This window comes from Phyllobates terribilis, unplaced genomic scaffold (assembly GCF_046119375.1).
Source record: "Phyllobates terribilis strain yellow unplaced genomic scaffold, ASM4611937v1 Scaffold_7__3_contigs__length_470593459, whole genome shotgun sequence".
Lineage (NCBI taxonomy): Eukaryota > Metazoa > Chordata > Amphibia > Anura > Dendrobatidae > Phyllobates > Phyllobates terribilis.
Window position 1 is genome coordinate 275,770,994 of NW_027362767.1, and position 24,263 is coordinate 275,795,256.

A 24,263-nucleotide genomic window follows, 5' to 3' on the forward strand; every position below is an offset into this window, starting at 1 on the left:
AAAGCTTGGTCTCAGTCACAGGTCATGGGTCTTACAACAGGATAATGACCCAAAACACACAGCTAAAAACACCCAAGAATGGCTAAGAGGAAAACATTGGACTATTCTGAAGTGGCTTCTATGAGCCCTGACCTAAATCCTATTGAGCATCTTTGGAAAGAGCTGAAACATGGCGTCTGGAAAAGGCAACCTTCAACCACGAGACAACTGGAGCAGTTTGCTCATGAGGAGTGGGCCAAAATGCCTATCAAGAGGTGCAGAAGTCTCATTGACAGTTACAGGAATCGTTTGATTGCAGTGATTGCCTCAAAAGGTTCAACAAAATATTAAGTTAAGAAGAACCATCATTTCTGTCCAGGCCTATTTCATGAGTTTATTTTTTTTTTTTTATTCTGTGGAAGCAGAAAAGCAATGTCTAACTTTCATTTGTTCATTTTCATAGATTTTTAATTCATTATTACTTTTGTCAGATTCAAGTTATTTCTGTGACCATTGTGTGTTTTTCTTTAATTAAACGAGGGGTACCAACAATTTTGACCACGTGTGTGTATAAGGGCAGAGAGCCTGATTCCAGCGATGCGTCACTTACTGGGCTGCTTGCTACAATTTTGATAGAGGCCTGAGAGGTCATATGAGGGGCCGAGCCCGGTTGCTTTAGGGGCCGTACTTGGTTCTTCACTGGGTGAGGGGCCACACCCAGCAATCTACAGTGTTGGGGGCCATACTTGTTCCTGTGCAGTCTAAGGGGTCATGTAAAGGAGCTGCGCCAGGCCGGATGCCCCATGTGGTGCCATTCTCAGTTCTCCACAGGCTAAGGGAGGAGATTTTGTATGTAAACAGCATAAATTACAAAGTGTGCAATGTAGCAGAACATCTGCAGAGTGGACATGGGTGTATGGGAATGATGCCTTCTACCATACTGCGGGGTTGTTACAATGTAGCACAGCTGCAGCACAAATCTCACTGCGGTCATGGACTTCAGGCCGACACATAGTAACAACAGTATTAGAATGGGTTTCCAGCCTCTGGTTGTAAATAATGAATGTAATAATTTTCTTACACAAGGAGAAATCTTACAAAAGGTGAGGAATTGATTAACCAGGACCGGGAGGTTGGCCATTTCTTATTTACAAGGTGCTGTGCGTTTGGGTCTTTTCTTCTGGAGCCACTGGATTTATCGGTCTTCTCCTCAGTTCCGGATTTCATGATGGTTTTTCCACACAGCTAGAAATCTCTTCCTCCTTAGGAAGGCGGGCGTGCCAAAGCCGTTGTCCCACAGATATTCGGGGGAGAGGACCTTGGTGGGTTTGTGGTAAAGGAAGTATTTGTTCAGGTAGCTCTCGTCATGCCATACAGCCTCAATGTTCTTGTCCTTGTCCTCCATCATGGCGTTGTGGCAAAAATTGGTCAGTTTGTAAATCTCTTCGATGTTTCCCCCAAAATAGCCCCCAGCATAGTAGAAGTCTCCCTCATCCAAGGGTATGTAAGCCTCCGACTGCGGGTTCCGCTCATATGTGTAATGTTCACGTGTGGCCCCGTACATGCCCGGATGTAGGGTCCCAAACAGGTCACTTAAGATCTCCACCCCGACCTCATCACTGAACCTCATGTCCACATCCACACACACCAGGTAATCCACCTGCCCCCTGAACTGCTGGTGGGAGTAGTCCCGCAGCATCTCCATGCGCCTCATGGACACGTCCTGCCACCTCTGGTAAGAGGGCACTCTCAGCACCCGCAGCTGTCTGCCCTCTGCCAGCTCCATGATGGGAATGTCACTAACACGGTCTGTAAAGACGTAGTAATTCACTTTATGTCCCACCATGAAATACTTCTCAGCTGTCTCTATAAAGGTCGGGACAAAGACGGTATATCTGTAAGATAAAGACAAAACGTCAGGAAACGGGTGTTATACTGAGGGGCTACAGAGCCCTAACCTGAAGTCATAAATCAGAGGGTATATCTGCAAGAAAAGATGGTATGTACAATGTAGCGCACGTACCACTCCCCGTATAAACAATGTCGCACACGTATCACTCTCCCTTCATACATTGTAGCACACGTACCTCTCCCCGTATATACATTGTAGCGCACGTACCATTCCCCGTATATACAATGTAGTGCACGTACCACTCCCCGTATATACATTGTAGCGCACGTACCACTCCCCGTATATACATTGTAGTGCACGTACCACTCCCCGTATATACATTGTAGTGCATGTACCTCTCCCCGTATATACATTGTAGTGCACGTACCACTCCCCGTATATACATTGTAGTGCACGTACCACTCCCCGTATATACATTGTAGCGCACGTACCACTCCCCGTATATACATTGTAGCACACGTACCACTCCCCGTATATACATTGTAGCACACGTACCTCTCCCCGTATATACATTGTAGCACACGTACCTCTCCCCGTATATACATTGTAGCGCACGTACCATTCCCCGTATATACAATGTAGTGCACGTACCATTCCCCGTATATACAATGTAGTGCACGTACCACTCCCCGTATATACAATGTAGTGCACGTACCACTCCCCGCATATACATTGTAGTGCATGTACCTCTCCCCGTATATACATTGTAGCACACGTACCACTCCCCGTATATACATTGTAGTGCATGTACCTCTCCCCGTATATACATTGTAGTGCATGTACCACTCCCCGTATATACATTGTAGGGCACGTACCTCTCCCCGTATATACATTGTAGCGCACGTACCACTCCCCGTATATACATTGTAGCACACGTACCACTCCCCGTATATACATTGTAGCGCACGTACCACTCCCCGTATATACATTGTAGTGCATGTACCACTCCCCGTATATACAATGTAGTGCACGTACCACTCCCCGTATATACAATGTAGTGCACGTACCACTCCCCCTACATACATTGTAGTGCATGTACCTCTCCCCGTATATACATTGTAGTGCATGTACCTCTCCCCGTATATACATTGTAGTGCACGTACCTTTCCCCTTTTATACATTGTAGCGCACGTACCACTCCCCGTATATACAATGTAGTGCACGTACCACTCCCCGTATATACAATGTAGTGCACGTATCACTCCCCGTATATACATTGTAGTGCATGTACCACTCCCCGTATATACAATGTAGTGCACGTACCACTCCCCGTATATACAATGTAGTGCACGTACCACTCCCCCTACATACATTGTAGTGCATGTACCTCTCCCCGTATATACATTGTAGTGCATGTACCTCTCCCCGTATATACATTGTAGTGCACGTACCTTTCCCCTTTTATACATTGTAGCGCACGTACCACTCCCCGTATATACATTGTAGTGCATGTACCACTCCCCCTACATACATTGTAGTGCATGTACCTCTCCCCGTATATACATTGTAGTGCATGTACCTCTCCCCCTACATACATTGTAGTGCATGTACCTCTCCCCGTATATACACTGTAGTGCATGTACCACTCCCCGTATATACAATGTAGTGCACGTACCACTCCCCGTATATACAATGTAGTGCACGTACCACTCCCCCATATACATTGTAGTGCATGTACCACTCCCCCTACATACATTGTAGTGCATGTACCTCTCCCCGTATATACATTGTAGTGCACGTACCTTTCCCCGTTTATACATTGTAGCGCATGTACCACTCCCCGTATATACATTGTAGCACACGTACCTTTCCCCGTATATACATTGTAGTGCACGTACCTTTCCCCTTTTATACATTGTAGCGCACGTACCACTCCCCGTATATACATTGTAGTGCACGTACCACTCCCCGTATATACATTGTAGTGCATGTACCTCTCCCCGTATATACATTGTAGTGCATGTACCTCTCCCCCTACATACATTGTAGTGCATGTACCTCTCCCCGTATATACATTGTAGTGCATGTACCACTCCCCGTATATACAATGTAGTGCACGTACCACTCCCCGTATATACAATGTAGTGCACGTACCACTCCCCGTATATACAATGTAGTGCACGTACCACTCCCCCATATACATTGTAGTGCATGTACCACTCCCCCTACATACATTGTAGTGCATGTACCTCTCCCCGTATATACATTGTAGTGCATGTACCTCTCCCCGTATATACATTGTAGTGCATGTACCACTCCCCCTACCTACATTGTAGTGCATGTACCTCTCCCCGTATATACATTGTAGCACACGTACCACTCCCCGTATATACATTGTAGGGCACGTACCTCTCTCCGTATATACATTGTAGCACACGTACCACTCCCCGTATATACATTGTAGCGCACGTACCACTCCCCGTATATACATTGTAGCGCATGAACCACTCCCCGTATATACATTGTAGCACACGTACCACTCCCCGTATATACATTGTAGCGCACGTACCACTCCCCGTATATACATTGTAGTGCATGTACCACTCCCCGTATATACATTGTAGTGCATGTACCTCTCCCCGTATATACATTGTAGTGCATGTACCTCTCCCCGTATATACATTGTAGTGCACGTACCACTCCCCGTATATACAATGTAGTGCACGTACCACTCCCCGCATATACATTGTAGTGCATGTACCACTCCCCGTATATACATTGTAGTGCATGTACCACTCCCCGTATATACATTGTAGCGCACGTACCACTCCCCCTACATACATTGTAGTGCATGTACCGCTCCCCGTATATACATTGTAGTGCATGTACCTCTCCCCGTATATACATTGTAGTGCATGTACCTCTCCCCGTATATACATTGTAGTGCATGTACCTCTCCCCGTATATACATTGTAGCACACGTACCTTTCCCCGTTTATACATTGTAGCACACGTACCTTTCCCCGTTTATACATTGTAGCGCACGTACCTCTCCCCGTATATACATTGTAGCGCATGTACCACTCCCCGTATATACATTGTAGCGCATGTACCACTCCCCGTATATACATTGTAGTGCATGTACCACTCCCCGTATATACATTGTAGCGCATGTACCACTCCCCGTATATACATTGTAGTGCACGTACCTTTCCCCTTTTATACATTGTAGCGCATGTACCACTCCCCGTATATACATTGTAGTGCACGTACCACTCCCCGTATATACATTGTAGCGCATGTACCACTCCCCGTATATACATTGTAGTGCATGTACCTCTCCCCGTATATACATTGTAGCGCATGTACCTCTCCCCGTATATACATTGTAGTGCATGTACCTCTCCCCGTATATACATTGTAGTGCATGTACCACTCCCCGTATATACATTGTAGCGCATGTACCACTCCCCGTATATACATTGTAGCGCATGTACCTCTCCCCGTATATACATTGTAGTGCATGTACCACTCCCCGTATATACATTGTAGCGCATGTACCACTCCCCGTATATACATTGTAGCGCATGTACCTCTCCCCGTATATACATTGTAGCGCATGTACCACTCCCCGTATATACATTGTAGCGCATGTACCTCTCCCCGTATATACATTGTAGCGCATGTACCACTCCCCGTATATACATTGTAGTGCATGTACCACTCCCCGTATATACATTGTAGCGCATGTACCTCTCCCCGTATATACATTGTAGTGCATGTACCACTCCCCGTATATACATTGTAGCGCATGTACCACTCCCCGTATATACATTGTAGCGCATGTACCTCTCCCCGTATATACATTGTAGTGCATGTACCACTCCCCGTATATACATTGTAGTGCATGTACCTCTCCCCGTATATACATTGTAGTGCATGTACCACTCTCCGTATATACATTGTAGCGCATGTACCACTCCCCGTATATACATTGTAGCGCATGTACCTCTCCCCGTATATACATTGTAGTGCATGTACCACTCCCCGTATATACATTGTAGTGCATGTACCACTCCCCGTATATACATTGTAGTGCATGTACCTCTGCCCGTATATACATTGTAGTGCATGTACCACTCCCCGTATATACATTGTAGTGCATGTACCACTCCCCGTATATACATTGTAGTGCATGTACCACTCCCCGTATATACATTGTAGTGCATGTACCTCTGCCCGTATATACATTGTAGTGCATGTACCACTCCCCGTATATACATTGTAGTTCATGTACCACTCCCCGTATATACATTGTAGTGCATGTACCTCTCCCCGTATATACATTGTAGTGCATGTACCACTCCCCGTATATACATTGTAGTGCATGTACCTCTCCCCGTATATACATTGTAGGGCACGTACCACTCCCCGTATATACATTGTAGTGCATGTACCTCTCCCCGTATATACATTGTAGTGCATGTACCTCTCCCCGTATATACATTGTAGTGCATGTACCTCTCCCCGTATATACATTGTAGTGCACGTACCACTCCCCGTATATACATTGTAGTGCACGTACCTCTCCCCGTATATACATTGTAGTGCATGTACCTCTCCCCGTATATACATTGTAGTGCATGTACCACTCCCCGTATATACATTGTAGTGCATGTACCTCTCCCCGTATATACATTGTAGTGCATGTACCACTCCCCGTATATACATTGTAGTGCATGTACCACTCCCCGTATATACATTGTAGTGCATGTACCTCACCCCTTATATACATTGTAGGGCACGTACCACTCCCCGTATATACATTGTAGTGCATGTACCTCTCCCCGTATATACATTGTAGTGCATGTACCTCTCCCCGTATATACATTGTAGTGCATGTACCTCTCCCTGTATATACATTGTAGTGCATGTACCTCTCCCCGTATATACATTGTAGGGCACGTACCACTCCCCGTATATACATTGTAGTGCACGTACCACTCCCCGTATATACATTGTAGTGCATGTACCACTCCCCGTATATACATTGTAGTGCATGTACCTCTCCCCGTATATACATTGTAGTGCATGTACCTCTCCCCGTATATACATTGTAGTGCATGTACCACTCCCCGTATATACATTGTAGTGCATGTACCACTCCCCGTATATACAGTGTAATGCAGGGTACCTCTCCCCGTATATACATTGTAGTGCATGTACCTCTCCCCGTATATACATTGTAGGGCACGTACCACTCCCCGTATATACATTGTAGTGCATGTACCTCTCCCCGTATATACATTGTAGTGCATGTACCACTCCCCGTATATATATTGTAGTGCATGTACCACTCCCCGTATATACAGTGTAATGCAGGGTACCTCTCCCCGTATATACAGTGTAATGCAGGGTACCTCTCCCCGTATATACATTGTAGTGCATGTACCTCTCCCCGTATATACATTGTAGTGCATGTACCTCTCCCCGTATATACATTGTAGTGCATGTACCACTCCCCGTATATACATTGTAGTGCATGTACCTCTCCCCGTATATACATTGTAGGGCACGTACCACACCCGTATATACATTGTAGTGCACGTACCTCTCCCCGTATATACATTGTAGTGCACGTACCTCTCCCCGTATATACATTGTAGTGCATGTACCTCTCCCCGTATATACATTGTAGTGCATGTACCACTCCCCGTATATACATTGTAGTGCATGTACCTCTCCCCGTATATACATTGTAGGGCACGTACCACTCCCCGTATATACATTGTAGTGCATGTACCTCTCCCCGTATATACATTGTAGTGCATGTACCTCTCCCCGTATATACATTGTAGCGCACGTACCTCTCCCCGTATATACATTGTAGCGCACGTACCACTCCCCGTATATACATTGTAGTGCATGTACCACTCCCCGTATATACATTGTAGTGCATGTACCACTCCCCGTATATACATTGTAGTGCATGTACCTCTCCCCGTATATACATTGTAGGGCACGTACCACTCCCCGTATATACATTGTAGTGCATGTACCACTCCCCGTATATACATTGTAGTGCATGTACCTCTCCCCGTATATACATTGTAGCGCACGTACCTCTCCCCGTATATACATTGTAGCGCACGTACCACTCCCCGTATATACATTGTAGTGCATGTACCACTCCCCGTATATACATTGTAGTGCACGTACCACTCCCCGTATATACATTGTAGTGCACGTACCACTCCCCGTATATACATTGTAGTGCACGTACCACTCCCCGTATATACATTGTAGCGCACGTACCACTCCCCGTATATACATTGTAGCGCACGTACCACTCCCCGTATATACATTGTAGTGCACGTACCTCTCCCCGTATATACATTGTAGGGCACGTACCACTCCCCGTATATACATTGTAGTGCACGTACCACTCCCCGTATATACATTGTAGTGCATGTACCTCTCCCCGTATATACATTGTAGTGCATGTACCACTCCCCGTATATACATTGTAGTGCACGTACCACTCCCCGTATATACATTGTAGTGCATGTACCACTCCCCGTATATACATTGTAGTGCATGTACCACTCCCCGTATATACATTGTAGTGCATGTACCACTCCCCGTATATACATTGTAGTGCACGTACCTTTCCCCTTTTATACATTGTAGCGCATGTACCACTCCCCGTATATACATTGTAGCGCACGTACCACTCCCCGTATATACATTGTAGCGCACGTACCACTCCCCGTATATACATTGTAGCGCACGTACCACTCCCCGTATATACATTGTAGCGCACGTACCACTCCCCGTATATACATTGTAGTGCACGTACCACTCCCCGTATATACATTGTAGTGCATGTACCTCTCCCCGTATATACATTGTAGTGCACGTACCACTCCCCGTATATACATTGTAGTGCATGTACCACTCCCCGTATATACATTGTAGTGCATGTACCTCTGCCCGTATATACATTGTAGTGCATGTACCACTCCCCGTATATACATTGTAGTGCATGTACCACTCCCCGTATATACATTGTAGTTCATGTACCACTCCCCGTATATACATTGTAGTGCATGTACCTCTCCCCGTATATACATTGTAGTGCATGTACCACTCCCCGTATATACATTGTAGTGCATGTACCTCTCCCCGTATATACATTGTAGGGCACGTACCACTCCCCGTATATACATTGTAGTGCATGTACCTCTCCCCGTATATACATTGTAGTGCATGTACCTCTCCCCGTATATACATTGTAGTGCATGTACCTCTCCCCGTATATACATTGTAGTGCATGTACCACTCCCCGTATATACATTGTAGTGCACGTACCTCTCCCCGTATATACATTGTAGTGCATGTACCTCTCCCCGTATATACATTGTAGTGCATGTACCACTCCCCGTATATACATTGTAGTGCATGTACCACTCCCCGTATATACATTGTAGTGCATGTACCTCTCCCCGTATATACATTGTAGGGCACGTACCACTCCCCGTATATACATTGTAGTGCATGTACCTCTCCCCGTATATACATTGTAGTGCATGTACCTCTCCCCGTATATACATTGTAGTGCATGTACCTCTCCCTGTATATACATTGTAGTGCATGTACCTCTCCCCGTATATACATTGTAGGGCACGTACCACTCCCCGTATATACATTGTAGTGCACGTACCACTCCCCGTATATACATTGTAGTGCATGTACCACTCCCCGTATATACATTGTAGTGCATGTACCTCTCCCCGTATATACATTGTAGTGCATGTACCTCTCCCCGTATATACATTGTAGTGCATGTACCACTCCCCGTATATACATTGTAGTGCATGTACCACTCCCCGTATATACAGTGTAATGCAGGGTACCTCTCCCCGTATATACATTGTAGTGCATGTACCTCTCCCCGTATATACATTGTAGGGCACGTACCACTCCCCGTATATACATTGTAGTGCATGTACCTCTCCCCGTATATACATTGTAGTGCATGTACCACTCCCCGTATATACATTGTAGTGCATGTACCACTCCCCGTATATACAGTGTAATGCAGGGTACCTCTCCCCGTATATACAGTGTAATGCAGGGTACCTCTCCCCGTATATACATTGTAGTGCATGTACCTCTCCCCGTATATACATTGTAGTGCATGTACCACTCCCCGTATATACATTGTAGTGCATGTACCTCTCCCCGTATATACATTGTAGTGAATGTACCTCTCCCCGTATATACATTGTAGTGCATGTACCACTCCCCGTATATACATTGTAGTGCATGTACCTCTCCCCGTATATACATTGTAGGGCACGTACCACTCCCCGTATATACATTGTAGTGCATGTACCTCTCCCCGTATATACATTGTAGTGCATGTACATCTCCCCGTATATACATTGTAGCGCATGTAACTCTCCCCGTATATACATTGTAGCGCATGTACCTCTCCCCGTATATACATTGTAGGGCACGTACCACTCCCCGTATATACATTGTAGTGCATGTACCACTCCCCGTATATACATTGTAGCGCATGTACCTCTCCCCGTATATACATTGTAGCGCATGTACCTCTCCCCGTATATACATTGTAGTGCACGTACCACTCCCCGTATATACATTGTAGTGCATGTACCTCTCCCCGTATATACATTGTAGTGCATGTACATCTCCCCGTATATACATTGTAGTGCACGTACCACTCCCCGTATATACATTGTAGTGCATGTACCTCTCCCCGTATATACATTGTAGCGCATGTACCTCTCCCCGTATATACATTGTAGTGCACGTACCACTCCCCGTATATACATTGTAGTGCATGTACCTCTCCCCGTATATACATTGTAGCGCATGTACCACTCCCCGTATATACATTGTATTGCATGTACCTCTCCCTGTATATACATTGTAGCGCATGTACCACTCCCCGTATATACATTGTAGCGCATGTACCTCTCCCCGTATATACATTGTAGCGCATGTACCACTCCCCGTATATACATTGTAGCGCATGTACCTCTCCCCGTATATACATTGTAGCGCATGTACCTCTCCCCGTATATACATTGTAGTGCATGTACCACTCCCCGTATATACATTGTAGCGCATGTACCACTCCCCGTATATACATTGTAGTGCATGTACCACTCCCCGTATATACATTGTAGCGCATGTACCACTCCCCGTATATACATTGTAGCGCACGTACCACTCCCCGTATATACATTGTAGTGCACGTACCACTCCCCGTATATACATTGTAGCGCACGTACCACTCCCCGTATATACATTGTAGTGTATGTACCTCTGCCCGTATATACATTGTAGTGCATGTACCACTCCCCGTATATACATTGTAGTGCATGTACCACTCCCCGTATATACATTGTAGTGCACGTACCACTCCCCGTATATACATTGTAGGGCACGTACCACTCCCCGTATATACATTGTAGTGCATGTACCACTCCCCGTATATACATTGTAGTGCATGTACCTCTGCCCGTCTATACATTGTAGTGCATGTACCACTCCCCGTATATACATTGTAGCGCACGTACCACTCCCCGTATATACATTGTAGCGCACGTACCACTCCCCGTATATACATTGTAGTGCATGTACCACTCCCCGTATATACATTGTAGTGCATGTACCACTCCCCGTATATACATTGTAGTGCATGTACCACTCCCCGTATATACATTGTAGCGCACGTACCACTCCCCGTATATACATTGTAGTGCACGTACCACTCCCCGTATATACATTGTAGCGCACGTACCACTCCCCGTATATACATTGTAGTGCATGTACCACTCCCCGTATATACATTGTAGTGCATGTACCACTCCCCGTATATACATTGTAGTGCATGTACCTCTCCCCGTATATACATTGTAGTGCATGTACCACTCCCCGTATATACATTGTAGTGCATGTACCTCTCCCCGTATATACATTGTAGTGCATGTACCACTCCCCGTATATACATTGTAGTGCATGTACCACTCCCCGTATATACATTGTAGTGTATGTACCTCTGCCCGTATATACATTGTAGTGCATGTACCACTCCCCGTATATACATTGTAGTGCATGTACCACTCCCCGTATATACATTGTAGTGCATGTACCACTCCCCGTATATACATTGTAGGGCACGTACCACTCCCCGTATATACATTGTAGTGCATGTACCACTCCCCGTATATACATTGTAGTGCATGTACCTCTGCCCGTATATACATTGTAGTGCATGTACCACTCCCCGTATATACATTGTAGCGCACGTACCACTCCCCGTATATACATTGTAGCGCACGTACCACTCCCCGTATATACATTGTAGTGCATGTACCACTCCCCGTATATACATTGTAGTGCATGTACCACTCCCCGTATATACATTGTAGTGCATGTACCACTCCCCGTATATACATTGTAGCGCACGTACCACTCCCCGTATATACATTGTAGCGCACGTACCACTCCCCGTATATACATTGTAGCGCACGTACCACTCCCCGTATATACATTGTAGTGCATGTACCACTCCCCGTATATACATTGTAGTGCATGTACCTCTCCCCGTATATACATTGTAGTGCATGTACCACTCCCCGTATATACATTGTAGTGCATGTACCTCTCCCCGTATATACATTGTAGTGCATGTACCACTCCCCGTATATACATTGTAGTGCATGTACCTCTCCCCGTATATACATTGTAGTGCATGTACCACTCCCCGTATATACATTGTAGTGCACGTACCTCTCCCCGTATATACATTGTAGTGCATGTACCTCTCCCCGTATATACATTGTAGTGCATGTACCACTCCCCGTATATACATTGTAGTGCATGTACCACTCCCCGTATATACATTGTAGTGCATGTACCTCTCCCCGTATATACATTGTAGTGCATGTACCTCTCCCCGTATATACATTGTAGTGCATGTACCACTCCCCGTATATACATTGTAGTGCATGTACCACTCCCCGTATATACATTGTAGTGCATGTACCTCTCCCCGTATATACATTGTAGTGCATGTACCACTCCCCGTATATACATTGTAGTGCATGTACCTCTCCCCGTATATACATTCTAGTGCATGTACCACTCCCCGTATATACATTGTAGTGCATGTACCACTCCTCGTATATACATTGTAGCGCACGTACCACTCCCCGTATATACATTGTAGCGCATGTACCACTCCCCGTATATACATTGTAGCGCATGTACCACTCCCCGTATATACATTGTAGCGCATGTACCACTCCCCGTATATACATTGTAGCGCATGTACCACTCCCCGTATATACATTGTAGCGCATGTACCACTCCCCGTATATACATTGTAGCGCACGTACCACTCCCCGTATATACATTGTAGTGCATGTACCACTCCCCGTATATACATTGTAGCGCATGTACCACTCCCCGTATATACATTGTAGCGCATGTACCTCTCCCCGTTTATACATTGTAGTGCATGTACCACTCCCCGTATATACATTGTAGCGCATGTACCACTCCCCGTATATACATTGTAGTGCATGTACCACTCCCCGTATATACATTGTAGCGCATGTACCACTCCCCGTATATACATTGTAGCGCACGTACCACTCCCCGTATATACATTGTAGTGCATGTACCACTCCCCGTATATACATTGTAGCGCACGTACCACTCCCCGTATATACATTGTAGTGTATGTACCTCTGCCCGTATATACATTGTAGTGCATGTACCACTCCCCGTATATACATTGTAGTGCATGTACCACTCCCCGTATATACATTGTAGTGCACGTACCACTCCCCGTATATACATTGTAGGGCACGTACCACTCCCCGTATATACATTGTAGTGCATGTACCACTCCCCGTATATACATTGTAGTGCATGTACCTCTGCCCGTATATACATTGTAGTGCATGTACCACTCCCCGTATATACATTGTAGCGCATGTACCACTCCCCGTATATACATTATAGCGCACGTACCACTCCCCGTATATACATTGTAGTGCATGTACCACTCCCCGTATATACATTGTAGTGCATGTACCACTCCCCGTATATAGATTGTAGTGCATGTACCTCTCCCCGTATATACATTGTAATGCATGTACCACTCCCCGTATATACATTGTAGTGCATGTACCTCTCCCCGTATATACATTGTAGTGCATGTACCACTCCCCGTATATACATTGTAGTGCATGTACCACTTCCCGTATATACATTGTAGTGCATGTACCTCTGCCCGTATATACATTGTAGTGCATGTACCACTCCCCGTATATACATTGTAGCGCACGTACCACTCCCCGTATATACATTGTAGTGCATGTACCACTCCCCGTATATACATTGTAGTGCATGTACCTCTCCCCGTATATACATTGTAGCGCATGTACCACTCCCCGTATATACATTGTAGTGCATGTACCTCTCCCCGTATATACATTGTAGCGCATGTACCACTCCCCGTATATACATTGTAGTGCATGTACCTCTCCCCGTATATACATTGTAGTGCATGTACCTCTCCCCGTATATACATTGTAGTGCATGTACCACTCCCCGTATATACATTGTAGTGCATGTACCACTCCCCGTATATACATTGTAGCGCATGTACCACTCCCCGTATATACATTGTAGCGCATGTACCTCTCCCCGTATATACATTGTAGTGCATGTACCACTCCCCGTATATACATTGTAGCGCATGTACCTCTCCCCGTATATACATTGTAGCGCATGTACCTCTCCCCGTATATACATTGTAGCGCATGTACCTCTCCCCGTATATACATTGTAGCGCATGTACCACTCCCCGTATATACATTGTAGTGCATGTACCACTCCCCGTATATACATTGTAGCGCATGTACCACTCCCCGTATATACATTGTAGCGCATGTACCTCTCCCCGTATATACATTGTAGCGCATGTACCTCTCCCCGTATATACATTGTAGCGCATGTACCTCTCCCCGTATATACATTGTAGCGCATGTACCTCTCCCCGTATATACATTGTAGCGCATGTACCACTCCCCGTATATACATTGTAGCGCATGTACCTTTCCCCGTATATACATTGTAGCGCATGTACCTCTCCCCGTATATACATTGTAGCGCATGTACCTCTCCCCGTATATACATTGTAGCGCATGTATCTCTCTCCGTATATACATTGTAGCGCATGTACCTCTCCCCGTATATACATTGTAGCGCATGTACCACTCCCCGTATATACATTGTAGCGCATGTACCTTTCCCCGTATATACATTGTAGCGCATGTACCTCTCCCCGTATATACATTGTAGCGCATGTACCTCTCCCCGTATATACATTGTAGCGCACGTATCTCTCCCCGTATATACATTGTAGTGCATGTACCACTCCCCGTATATACATTGTAGTGCATGTACCACTCCCCGTATATACATTGTAGTGCATGTACCTCTCCCCGTATATACATTGTAGTGCATGTACCACTCCCCGTATATACATTGTAGTGCATGTACCTCTCCCCGTATATACATTGTAGTGCATGTACCACTCCCCGTATATACATTGTAGTGCATGTACCACTCCCCGTATATACATTGTAGCGCACGTACCACTCCCCGTATATACATTGTAGCGCATGTACCACTCCCCTTATATACATTGTAGCGCACGTACCACTCCCCGTATATACATTGTAGCGCACGTACCACTCCCCGTATATACATTGTAGCGCACGTACCTCTCCCCGTATATACATTGTAGCGCATGTACCACTCCCCGTATATACATTGTAGCGCACGTACCACTCCCCGTATATACATTGTAGTGCACGTACCACTCCCCGTATATACATTGTAGCGCACGTACCACTCCCCGTATATACATTGTAGCGCACGTACCACTCCCCGTATATACATTGTAGTGCACGTACCTCTGCCCGTATATACATTGTAGTGCACGTACCACTCCCCGTATATACATTGTAGTGCACGTACCACTCCCCGTATATATATTGTAGTGCACGTACCACTCCCCGTATATACATTGTAGGGCACGTACCACTCCCCGTATATACATTGTAGGGCACGTACCACTCCCCGTATATACATTGTAGTGCATGTACCACTCCCCGTATATACATTGTAGTGCATGTACCTCTGCCCGTATATACATTGTAGTGCATGTACCACTCCCCGTATATACATTGTAGTGCACGTACCACTCCCCGTATATACATTGTAGTGCATGTACCACTCCCCGTATATACATTGTAGTGCACGTACCTCTGCCCGTATATACATTGTAGTGCACGTACCACTCCCCGTATATACATTGTAGCGCACGTACCACTCCCCGTATATACATTGTAGTGCATGTACCACTCCCCGTATATACATTGTAGTGCATGTACCACTCCCCGTATATACATTGTAGTGCATGTACCACTCCCCGTATATACATTGTAGTGCATGTACCACTCCCCGTATATACATTGTAGTGCATGTACCACTCCCCGTATATACATTGTAGTGCATGTACCACTCCCCGTATATACATTGTAGTGCATGTACCACTCCCCGTATATACATTGTAGTGCATGTACCACTCCCCGTATATACATTGTAGTGCATGTACCACTCCCCGTATATACATTGTAGTGCATGTACCTCTCCCCGTATATACATTGTAGTGCATGTGCCACTCCCCGTATATACATTGTAGTGCATGTACCACTCCCCGTATATACATTGTAGTGCATGTACCACTCCCCGTATATACATTGTAGTGCATGTACCTCTCCCCGTATATACATTGTAGTGCATGTACCACTCCCCGTATATACATTGTAGTGCATGTACCACTCCCCGTATATACATTGTAGTGCATGTACCTCTCCCCGTATATACATTGTAGTGCATGTACCACTCCCCGTATATACATTGTAGTGCATGTACCACTCCCCGTATATACATTGTAGTGCATGTACCACTCCCCGTATATACATTGTAGTGCATGTACCTCTCCCCGTATATACATTGTAGTGCATGTACCTCTCCCCGTATATACATTGTAGCGCACGTACCACTCCCCGTATATACATTGTAGCGCACGTACCACTCCCCGTATATACATTGTAGCGCACGTACCACTCCCCGTATATACATTGTAGTGCATGTACCACTCCCCGTATATACATTGTAGTGCATGTACCTCTCCCCGTATATACATTGTAGTGCATGTACCTCTCCCTGTATATACATTGTAGTGCATGTACCTCTCCCCGTATATACATTGTAGTGCACGTACCACTCCCCGTATATACATTGTAGTGCATGTACCTCTCCCCGTATATACATTGTAGTGCATGTACCTCTCCCCGTATATACATTGTAGTGCATGTACCACTCCCCGTATATACATTGTAGTGCATGTACCTCTCCCCGTATATACATTGTAGTGCATGTACCTCTCCCCGTATATACATTGTAGTGCATGTACCACTCCCCGTATATACATTGTAGTGCATGTACCACTCCCCGTATATACATTGTAGTGCATGTACCACTCCCCGTATATACATTGTAGTGCATGTACCTCTCCCCGTATATACATTGTAGTGCATGTACCTCTCCCCGTATATACATTGTAGTGCATGTACCACTCCCCGTATATACATTGTAGTGCATGTACCACTCCCCGTATATACATTGTAGTGCATGTACCACTCCCCGTATATACATTGTAGTGCATGTACCACTCCCCGTATATACATTGTAGTGCATGTACCTCTCCCCGTATATACATTGTAGTGCATGTACCTCTCCCCGTATATACATTGTAGTGCATGTACCACTCCCCGTATATACATTGTAGTGCATGTACCTCTCCCCGTATATACATTGTAGTGCATGTACCTCTCCCCGTATATACATTGTAGTGCATGTACCTCTCCCCGTATATACATTGTAGTGCATGTACCTCTCCCCGTATATACATTGTAGTGCATGTACCACTCCCCGTATATACATTGTAGTGCATGTACCTCTCCCCGTATATACATTGTAGTGCATGTACCTCTCCCCGTATATACATTGTAGTGCACGTACCACTCCCCGTATATACATTGTAGTGCATGTACCTCTGCCCGTATATACATTGTAGTGCATGTACCTCTCCCCGTATATACATTGTAGTGCATGTACCTCTCCCCGTATATACATTGTAGTGCATGTACCACTCCCCGTATATACATTGTAGTGCATGTACCTCTCCCCGTATATACATTGTAGTGCATGTACCTCTCCCCGTATATACATTGTAGTGCATGTACCTCTCCCCGTATATACATTGTAGTGCATGTACCTCTCCCCGTATATACATTGTAGTGCATGTACCTCTCCCCGTATATACATTGTAGTGCATGTACCTCTCCCCGTATATACATTGTAGTGCATGTACCTCTCCCCGTATATACATTGTAGCGCATGTACCTCTCCCCGTATATACATTGTAGCGCATGTACCACTCCCCGTATATACATTGTAGCGCATGTACCACTCCCCGTATATACATTGTAGTGCATGTACCACTCCCCGTATATACATTGTAGTGCATGTACCTCTCCCCGTATATACATTGTAGTGCATGTACCTCTCCCCGTATATACATTGTAGCGCATGTACCTCTCCCCGTATATACATTGTAGCGCATGTACCTCTCCCCGTATATACATTGTAGCGCATGTACCACTCCCCGTATATACATTGTAGCGCATGTACCTCTCCCCGTATATACATTGTAGTGCATGTACCTCTCCCCGTATATACATTGTAGTGCATGTACCACTCCCCGTATATACATTGTAGTGCATGTACCACTCCCCGTATATACATTGTAGTGCATGTACCACTCCCCGTATATACATTGAAGTGCATGTACCACTCCCCGTATATACATTGTAGTGCATGTACCTCTCCCCGTATATACATTGTAGTGCATGTACCTCTCCCCGTATATACATTGTAGCGCATGTACCTCTCCCCGTATATACATTGTAGCGCATGTACCTCTCCCCGTATATACATTGTAGCGCATGTACCACTCCCCGTATATACATTGTAGCGCATGTACCTCTCCCCGTATATACATTGTAGTGCATGTACCTCTCCCCGTATATACATTGTAGTGCATGTACCACTCCCCGTATATACATTGTAGTGCATGTACCACTCCCCGTATATACATTGTAGTGCATGTACCACTCCCCGTATATACATTGAAGTGCATGTACCACTCCCCGTATATACATTGTAGCGCATGTACCACTCCCCGTATATACATTGTAGCGCATGTACCTCTCCCCGTATATACATTGTAGCGCATGTACCACTCCCCGTATATACATTGTAGCGCATGTACCTCTCCCCGTATATACATTGTAGCGCATGTACCACTCCCCGTATATACATTGTAGCGCATGTACCACTCCCCGTATATACATTGTAGCGCATGTACCACTCCCCGTATATACATTGTAGCGCATGTACCACTCCCCGTATATACATTGTAGCGCATGTACCACTCCCCGTATATACATTGTAGCGCATGTACCACTCCCCGTATATACATTGTAGCGCATGTACCACTCCCCGTATATACATTGTAGCGCATGTACCACTCCCCGTATATACATTGTAGCGCATGTACCACTCCCCGTATATACATTGTAGCGCATGTACCTCTCCCCGTATATACATTGTAGCGCATGTACCACTCCCCGTATATACATTGTAGCGCATGTACCACTCCCCGTATATACATTGTAGTGCATGTACCACTCCCCGTATATACATTGTAGTGCATGTACCTCTCCCCGTATATACATTGTAGTGCATGTACCTCTCCCCGTATATACATTGTAGTGCATGTACCACTCCCCGTATATACATTGTAGTGCATGTACCTCTCCCCGTATATACATTGTAGTGCATGTACCTCTCCCCGTATATACATTGTAGTGCATGTACCTCTCCCCGTATATACATTGTAGTGCATGTACCACTCCCCGTATATACATTGTAGTGCATGTACCTCTCCCCGTATATACATTGTAGTGCATGTACCTCTCCCCGTATATACATTGTAGTGCATGTACCTCTCCCCGTATATACATTGTAGGGCATGTACCTCTCCCCGTATATACATTGTAGCGCATGTACCTCTCCCCGTATATACATTGTAGCGCATGTACCTCTCCCCGTATATACATTGTAGCGCATGTACCACTCCCCGTATATACATTGTAGCGCATGTACCACTCCCCGTATATACATTGTAGTGCATGTACCACTCCCCGTATATACATTGTAGTGCATGTACCTCTCCCCGTATATACATTGTAGTGCATGTACCTCTCCCCGTATATACATTGTAGTGCATGTACCACTCCCCGTATATACATTGTAGTGCATGTACCACTCCCCGTATATACATTGTAGTGCATGTACCTCTCCCCGTATATACATTGTAGCGCATGTACCTCTCCCCGTATATACATTGTAGTGCATGTACCACTCCCCGTATATACATTGTAGCGCATGTACCACTCCCCGTATATACATTGTAGCGCATGTACCACTCCCCGTATATACATTGTAGCGCATGTACCTCTCCCCGTATATACATTGTAGCGCATGTACCACTCCCCGTATATACATTGTAGCGCATGTACCTCTCCCCGTATATACATTGTAGCGCATGTACCTCTCCCCGTATATACATTGTAGCGCATGTACCTCTCCCCGTATATACATTGTAGCGCATGTACCACTCCCCGTATATACATTGTAGTGCACGTACCACTCCCCGTATATACATTGTAGCGCATGTACCACTCCCCGTATATACATTGTAGCGCATGTACCTCTCCCCGTCTATACATTGTAGCGCATGTACCACTCCCCGTATATACATTGTAGCGCATGTACCTTTCCCCGTATATACATTGTAGCGCATGTACCTCTCCCCGTATATACATTGTAACGCATGTACCTCTCCCCGTATATACATTGTAGCGCATGTATCTCTCCCCGTATATACATTGTAGCGCATGTACCTCTCCCCGTATATACATTGTAGCGCATGTACCACTCCCCGTATATACATTGTAGCGCATGTACCTTTCCCCGTATATACATTGTAGCGCATGTACCTCTCCCCGTATATACATTGTAGCGCATGTATCTCTCCCCGTATATACATTGTAGCGCATGTATCTCTCCCCGTATATACATTGTAGTGCACGTACCTCTCCCCGTATATACATTGTAGCGCATGTACCTCTCCCCGTATATACATTGTAGCGCATGTACCACTCCCCGTATATACATTGTACTGCATGTACCTCTCCCCGTATATACATTGTAGCGCATGTACCTCTCCCCGTATATACATTGTAGTGCATGTACCTCTCCCCGTATATACATTGTAGCGCATGTACCTCTCCCCGTATATACATTGTAGCGCATGTACCTCTCCCCGTATATACATTGTAGCGCACGTACCTCTCCCCGTATATACATTGTAGTGCACGTACCTCTCCCCGTATATACATTGTAGCGCATGTACCTCTCCCCGTATATACATTGTAGCGCATGTACCACTCCCCGTATATACATTGTAGTGCATGTACCTCTCCCCGTATATACATTGTAGTGCATGTACCACTCCCCGTATATACATTGTAGTGCATGTACCTATCCCCGTATATACATTGTAGTGCATGTACCTCTCCCCGTATATACATTGTAGTGCATGTACCTCTCCCCGTATATACATTGTAGTGCATGTACCACTCCCCGTATATACATTGTAGTGCATGTACCACTCCCCGTATATACATTGTAGTGCATGTACCTCTCACCGTATATACATTGTAGTGCATGTACCACTCCCCGTATATACATTGTAGTGCATGTACCTCTCCCCGTATATACATTGTAGTGCATGTACCACTCCCCGTATATACATTGTAGTGCATGTACCACTCCCCGTATATACATTGTAGCGCACGTACCACTCCCCGTATATACATTGTAGCGCACGTACCACTCCCCGTATATACATTGTAGCGCACGTACCACTCCCCGTATATACATTGTAGCGCACGTACCTCTCCCCGTATATACATTGTAGCGCATGTACCACTCCCCGTATATACATTGTAGTGCATGTACCAGTCCCCGTATATACATTGTAGCGCACGTACCACTCCCCGTATATACATTGTAGTGCATGTACCTCTCCCCGTATATACATTGTAGTGCATGTACCTCTCCCCGTATATACATTGTAGTGCATGTACCACTCCCCGTATATACATTGTAGTGCATGTACCTCTCCCCGTATATACATTGTAGCGCATGTACCTCTCCCCGTATATACATTGTAGCGCATGTACCTCTCCCCGTATATACATTGTAGCGCATGTACCTCTCCCCGTATATACATTGTAGCGCATGTACCTCTCCCCGTATATACATTGTAGCGCCTGTACCTCTCCCCGTATATACATTGTAGCGCATGTACCTCTCCCCGTATATACATTGTAGCGCATGTACCTCTCCCCGTATATACATTGTAGCGCATGTACCACTCCCCGTATATACATTGTAGTGCATGTACCTCTCCCCGTATATACATTGTAGCGCATGTACCTCTCCCCGTATATACATTGTAACGCATGTACCTCTCCCCGTATATACATTGTAGCGCATGTATCTCTCCCCGTATATACATTGTAGCGCATGTACCTCTCCCCGTATATACATTGTAGCGCATGTACCACTCCCCGTATATACATTGTAGCGCATGTACCTTTCCCCGTATATACATTGTAGCGCATGTACCTCTCCCCGTATATACATTGTAGCGCATGTATCTCTCCCCGTATATACATTGTAGCGCATGTATCTCTCCCCGTATATACATTGTAGTGCACGTACCTCTCCCCGTATATACATTGTAGTGCATGTACCTCTCCCCGTATATACATTGTAGCGCATGTACCACTCCCCGTATATACATTGTACTGCATGTACCTCTCCCCGTATATACATTGTAGCGCATGTACCTCTCCCCGTATATACATTGTAGCGCATGTACCTCTCCCCGTATATACATTGTAGCGCATGTACCTCTCCCCGTATATACATTGTAGCGCATGTACCTCTCCCCGTATATACATTGTAGCGCACGTACCTCTCCCCGTATATACATTGTAGTGCACGTACCTCTCCCCGTATATACATTGTAGCGCATGTACCTCTCCCCGTATATACATTGTAGCGCATGTACCACTCCCCGTATATACATTGTAGTGCATGTACCTCTCCCCGTATATACATTGTAGTGCATGTACCACTCCCCGTATATACATTGTAGTGCATGTACCTATCCCCGTATATACATTGTAGTGCATGTACCTCTCCCCGTATATACATTGTAGTGCATGTACCTCTCCCCGTATATACATTGTAGTGCATGTACCACTCCCCGTATATACATTGTAGTGCATGTACCACTCCCCGTATATACATTGTAGTGCATGTACCTCTCACCGTATATACATTGTAGTGCATGTACCACTCCCCGTATATACATTGTAGTGCATGTACCTCTCCCCGTATATACATTGTAGTGCATGTACCACTCCCCGTATATACATTGTAGTGCATGTACCACTCCCCGTATATACATTGTAGCGCACGTACCACTCCCCGTATATACATTGTAGCGCACGTACCACTCCCCGTATATACATTGTAGCGCACGTACCACTCCCCGTATATACATTGTAGCGCACGTACCTCTCCCCGTATATACATTGTAGCGCATGTACCACTCCCCGTATATACATTGTAGTGCATGTACCACTCCCCGTATATACATTGTAGCGCACGTACCACTCCCCGTATATACATTGTAGTGCATGTACCTCTCCCCGTATATACATTGTAGTGCATGTACCTCTCCCCGTATATACATTGTAGTGCATGTACCACTCCCCGTATATACATTGTAGCGCATGTACCTCTCCCCGTATATACATTGTAGCGCATGTACCTCTCCCCGTATATACATTGTAGCGCATGTACCTCTCCCCGTATATACATTGTAGCGCATGTACCTCTCCCCGTATATACATTGTAGCGCATGTACCTCTCCCCGTATATACATTGTAGCGCCTGTACCTCTCCCCGTATATACATTGTAGCGCATGTACCTCTCCCCGTATATACATTGTAGCGCATGTACCTCTCCCCGTATATACAT

At 45.5% G+C, this 24,263-nt stretch overlaps 1 protein-coding gene across 3 annotated transcripts in view; it reads right to left on the reverse strand.

Moving 5' to 3' along the window:
* Nucleotides 1-619: 619 nt before the first annotated feature.
* The window catches only part of LOC141153169 (histo-blood group ABO system transferase 1-like), a 114,254-nt gene continuing 90,610 nt past the window's right edge, over nt 620-24,263 (reverse strand). Inside the window, exon 6 of one of the 3 annotated variants that reach the window (XM_073637867.1) lies at nt 620-1,874. In XM_073637867.1, coding sequence (XP_073493968.1) covers nt 1,190-1,874 — 685 coding nt within the window. In that variant the 3' untranslated portion in view covers nt 620-1,189. The remainder of the gene's footprint in view (nt 1,875-24,263) is intronic. The other 2 variants (XM_073637869.1, XM_073637866.1) reach the window with 2 other exon arrangements.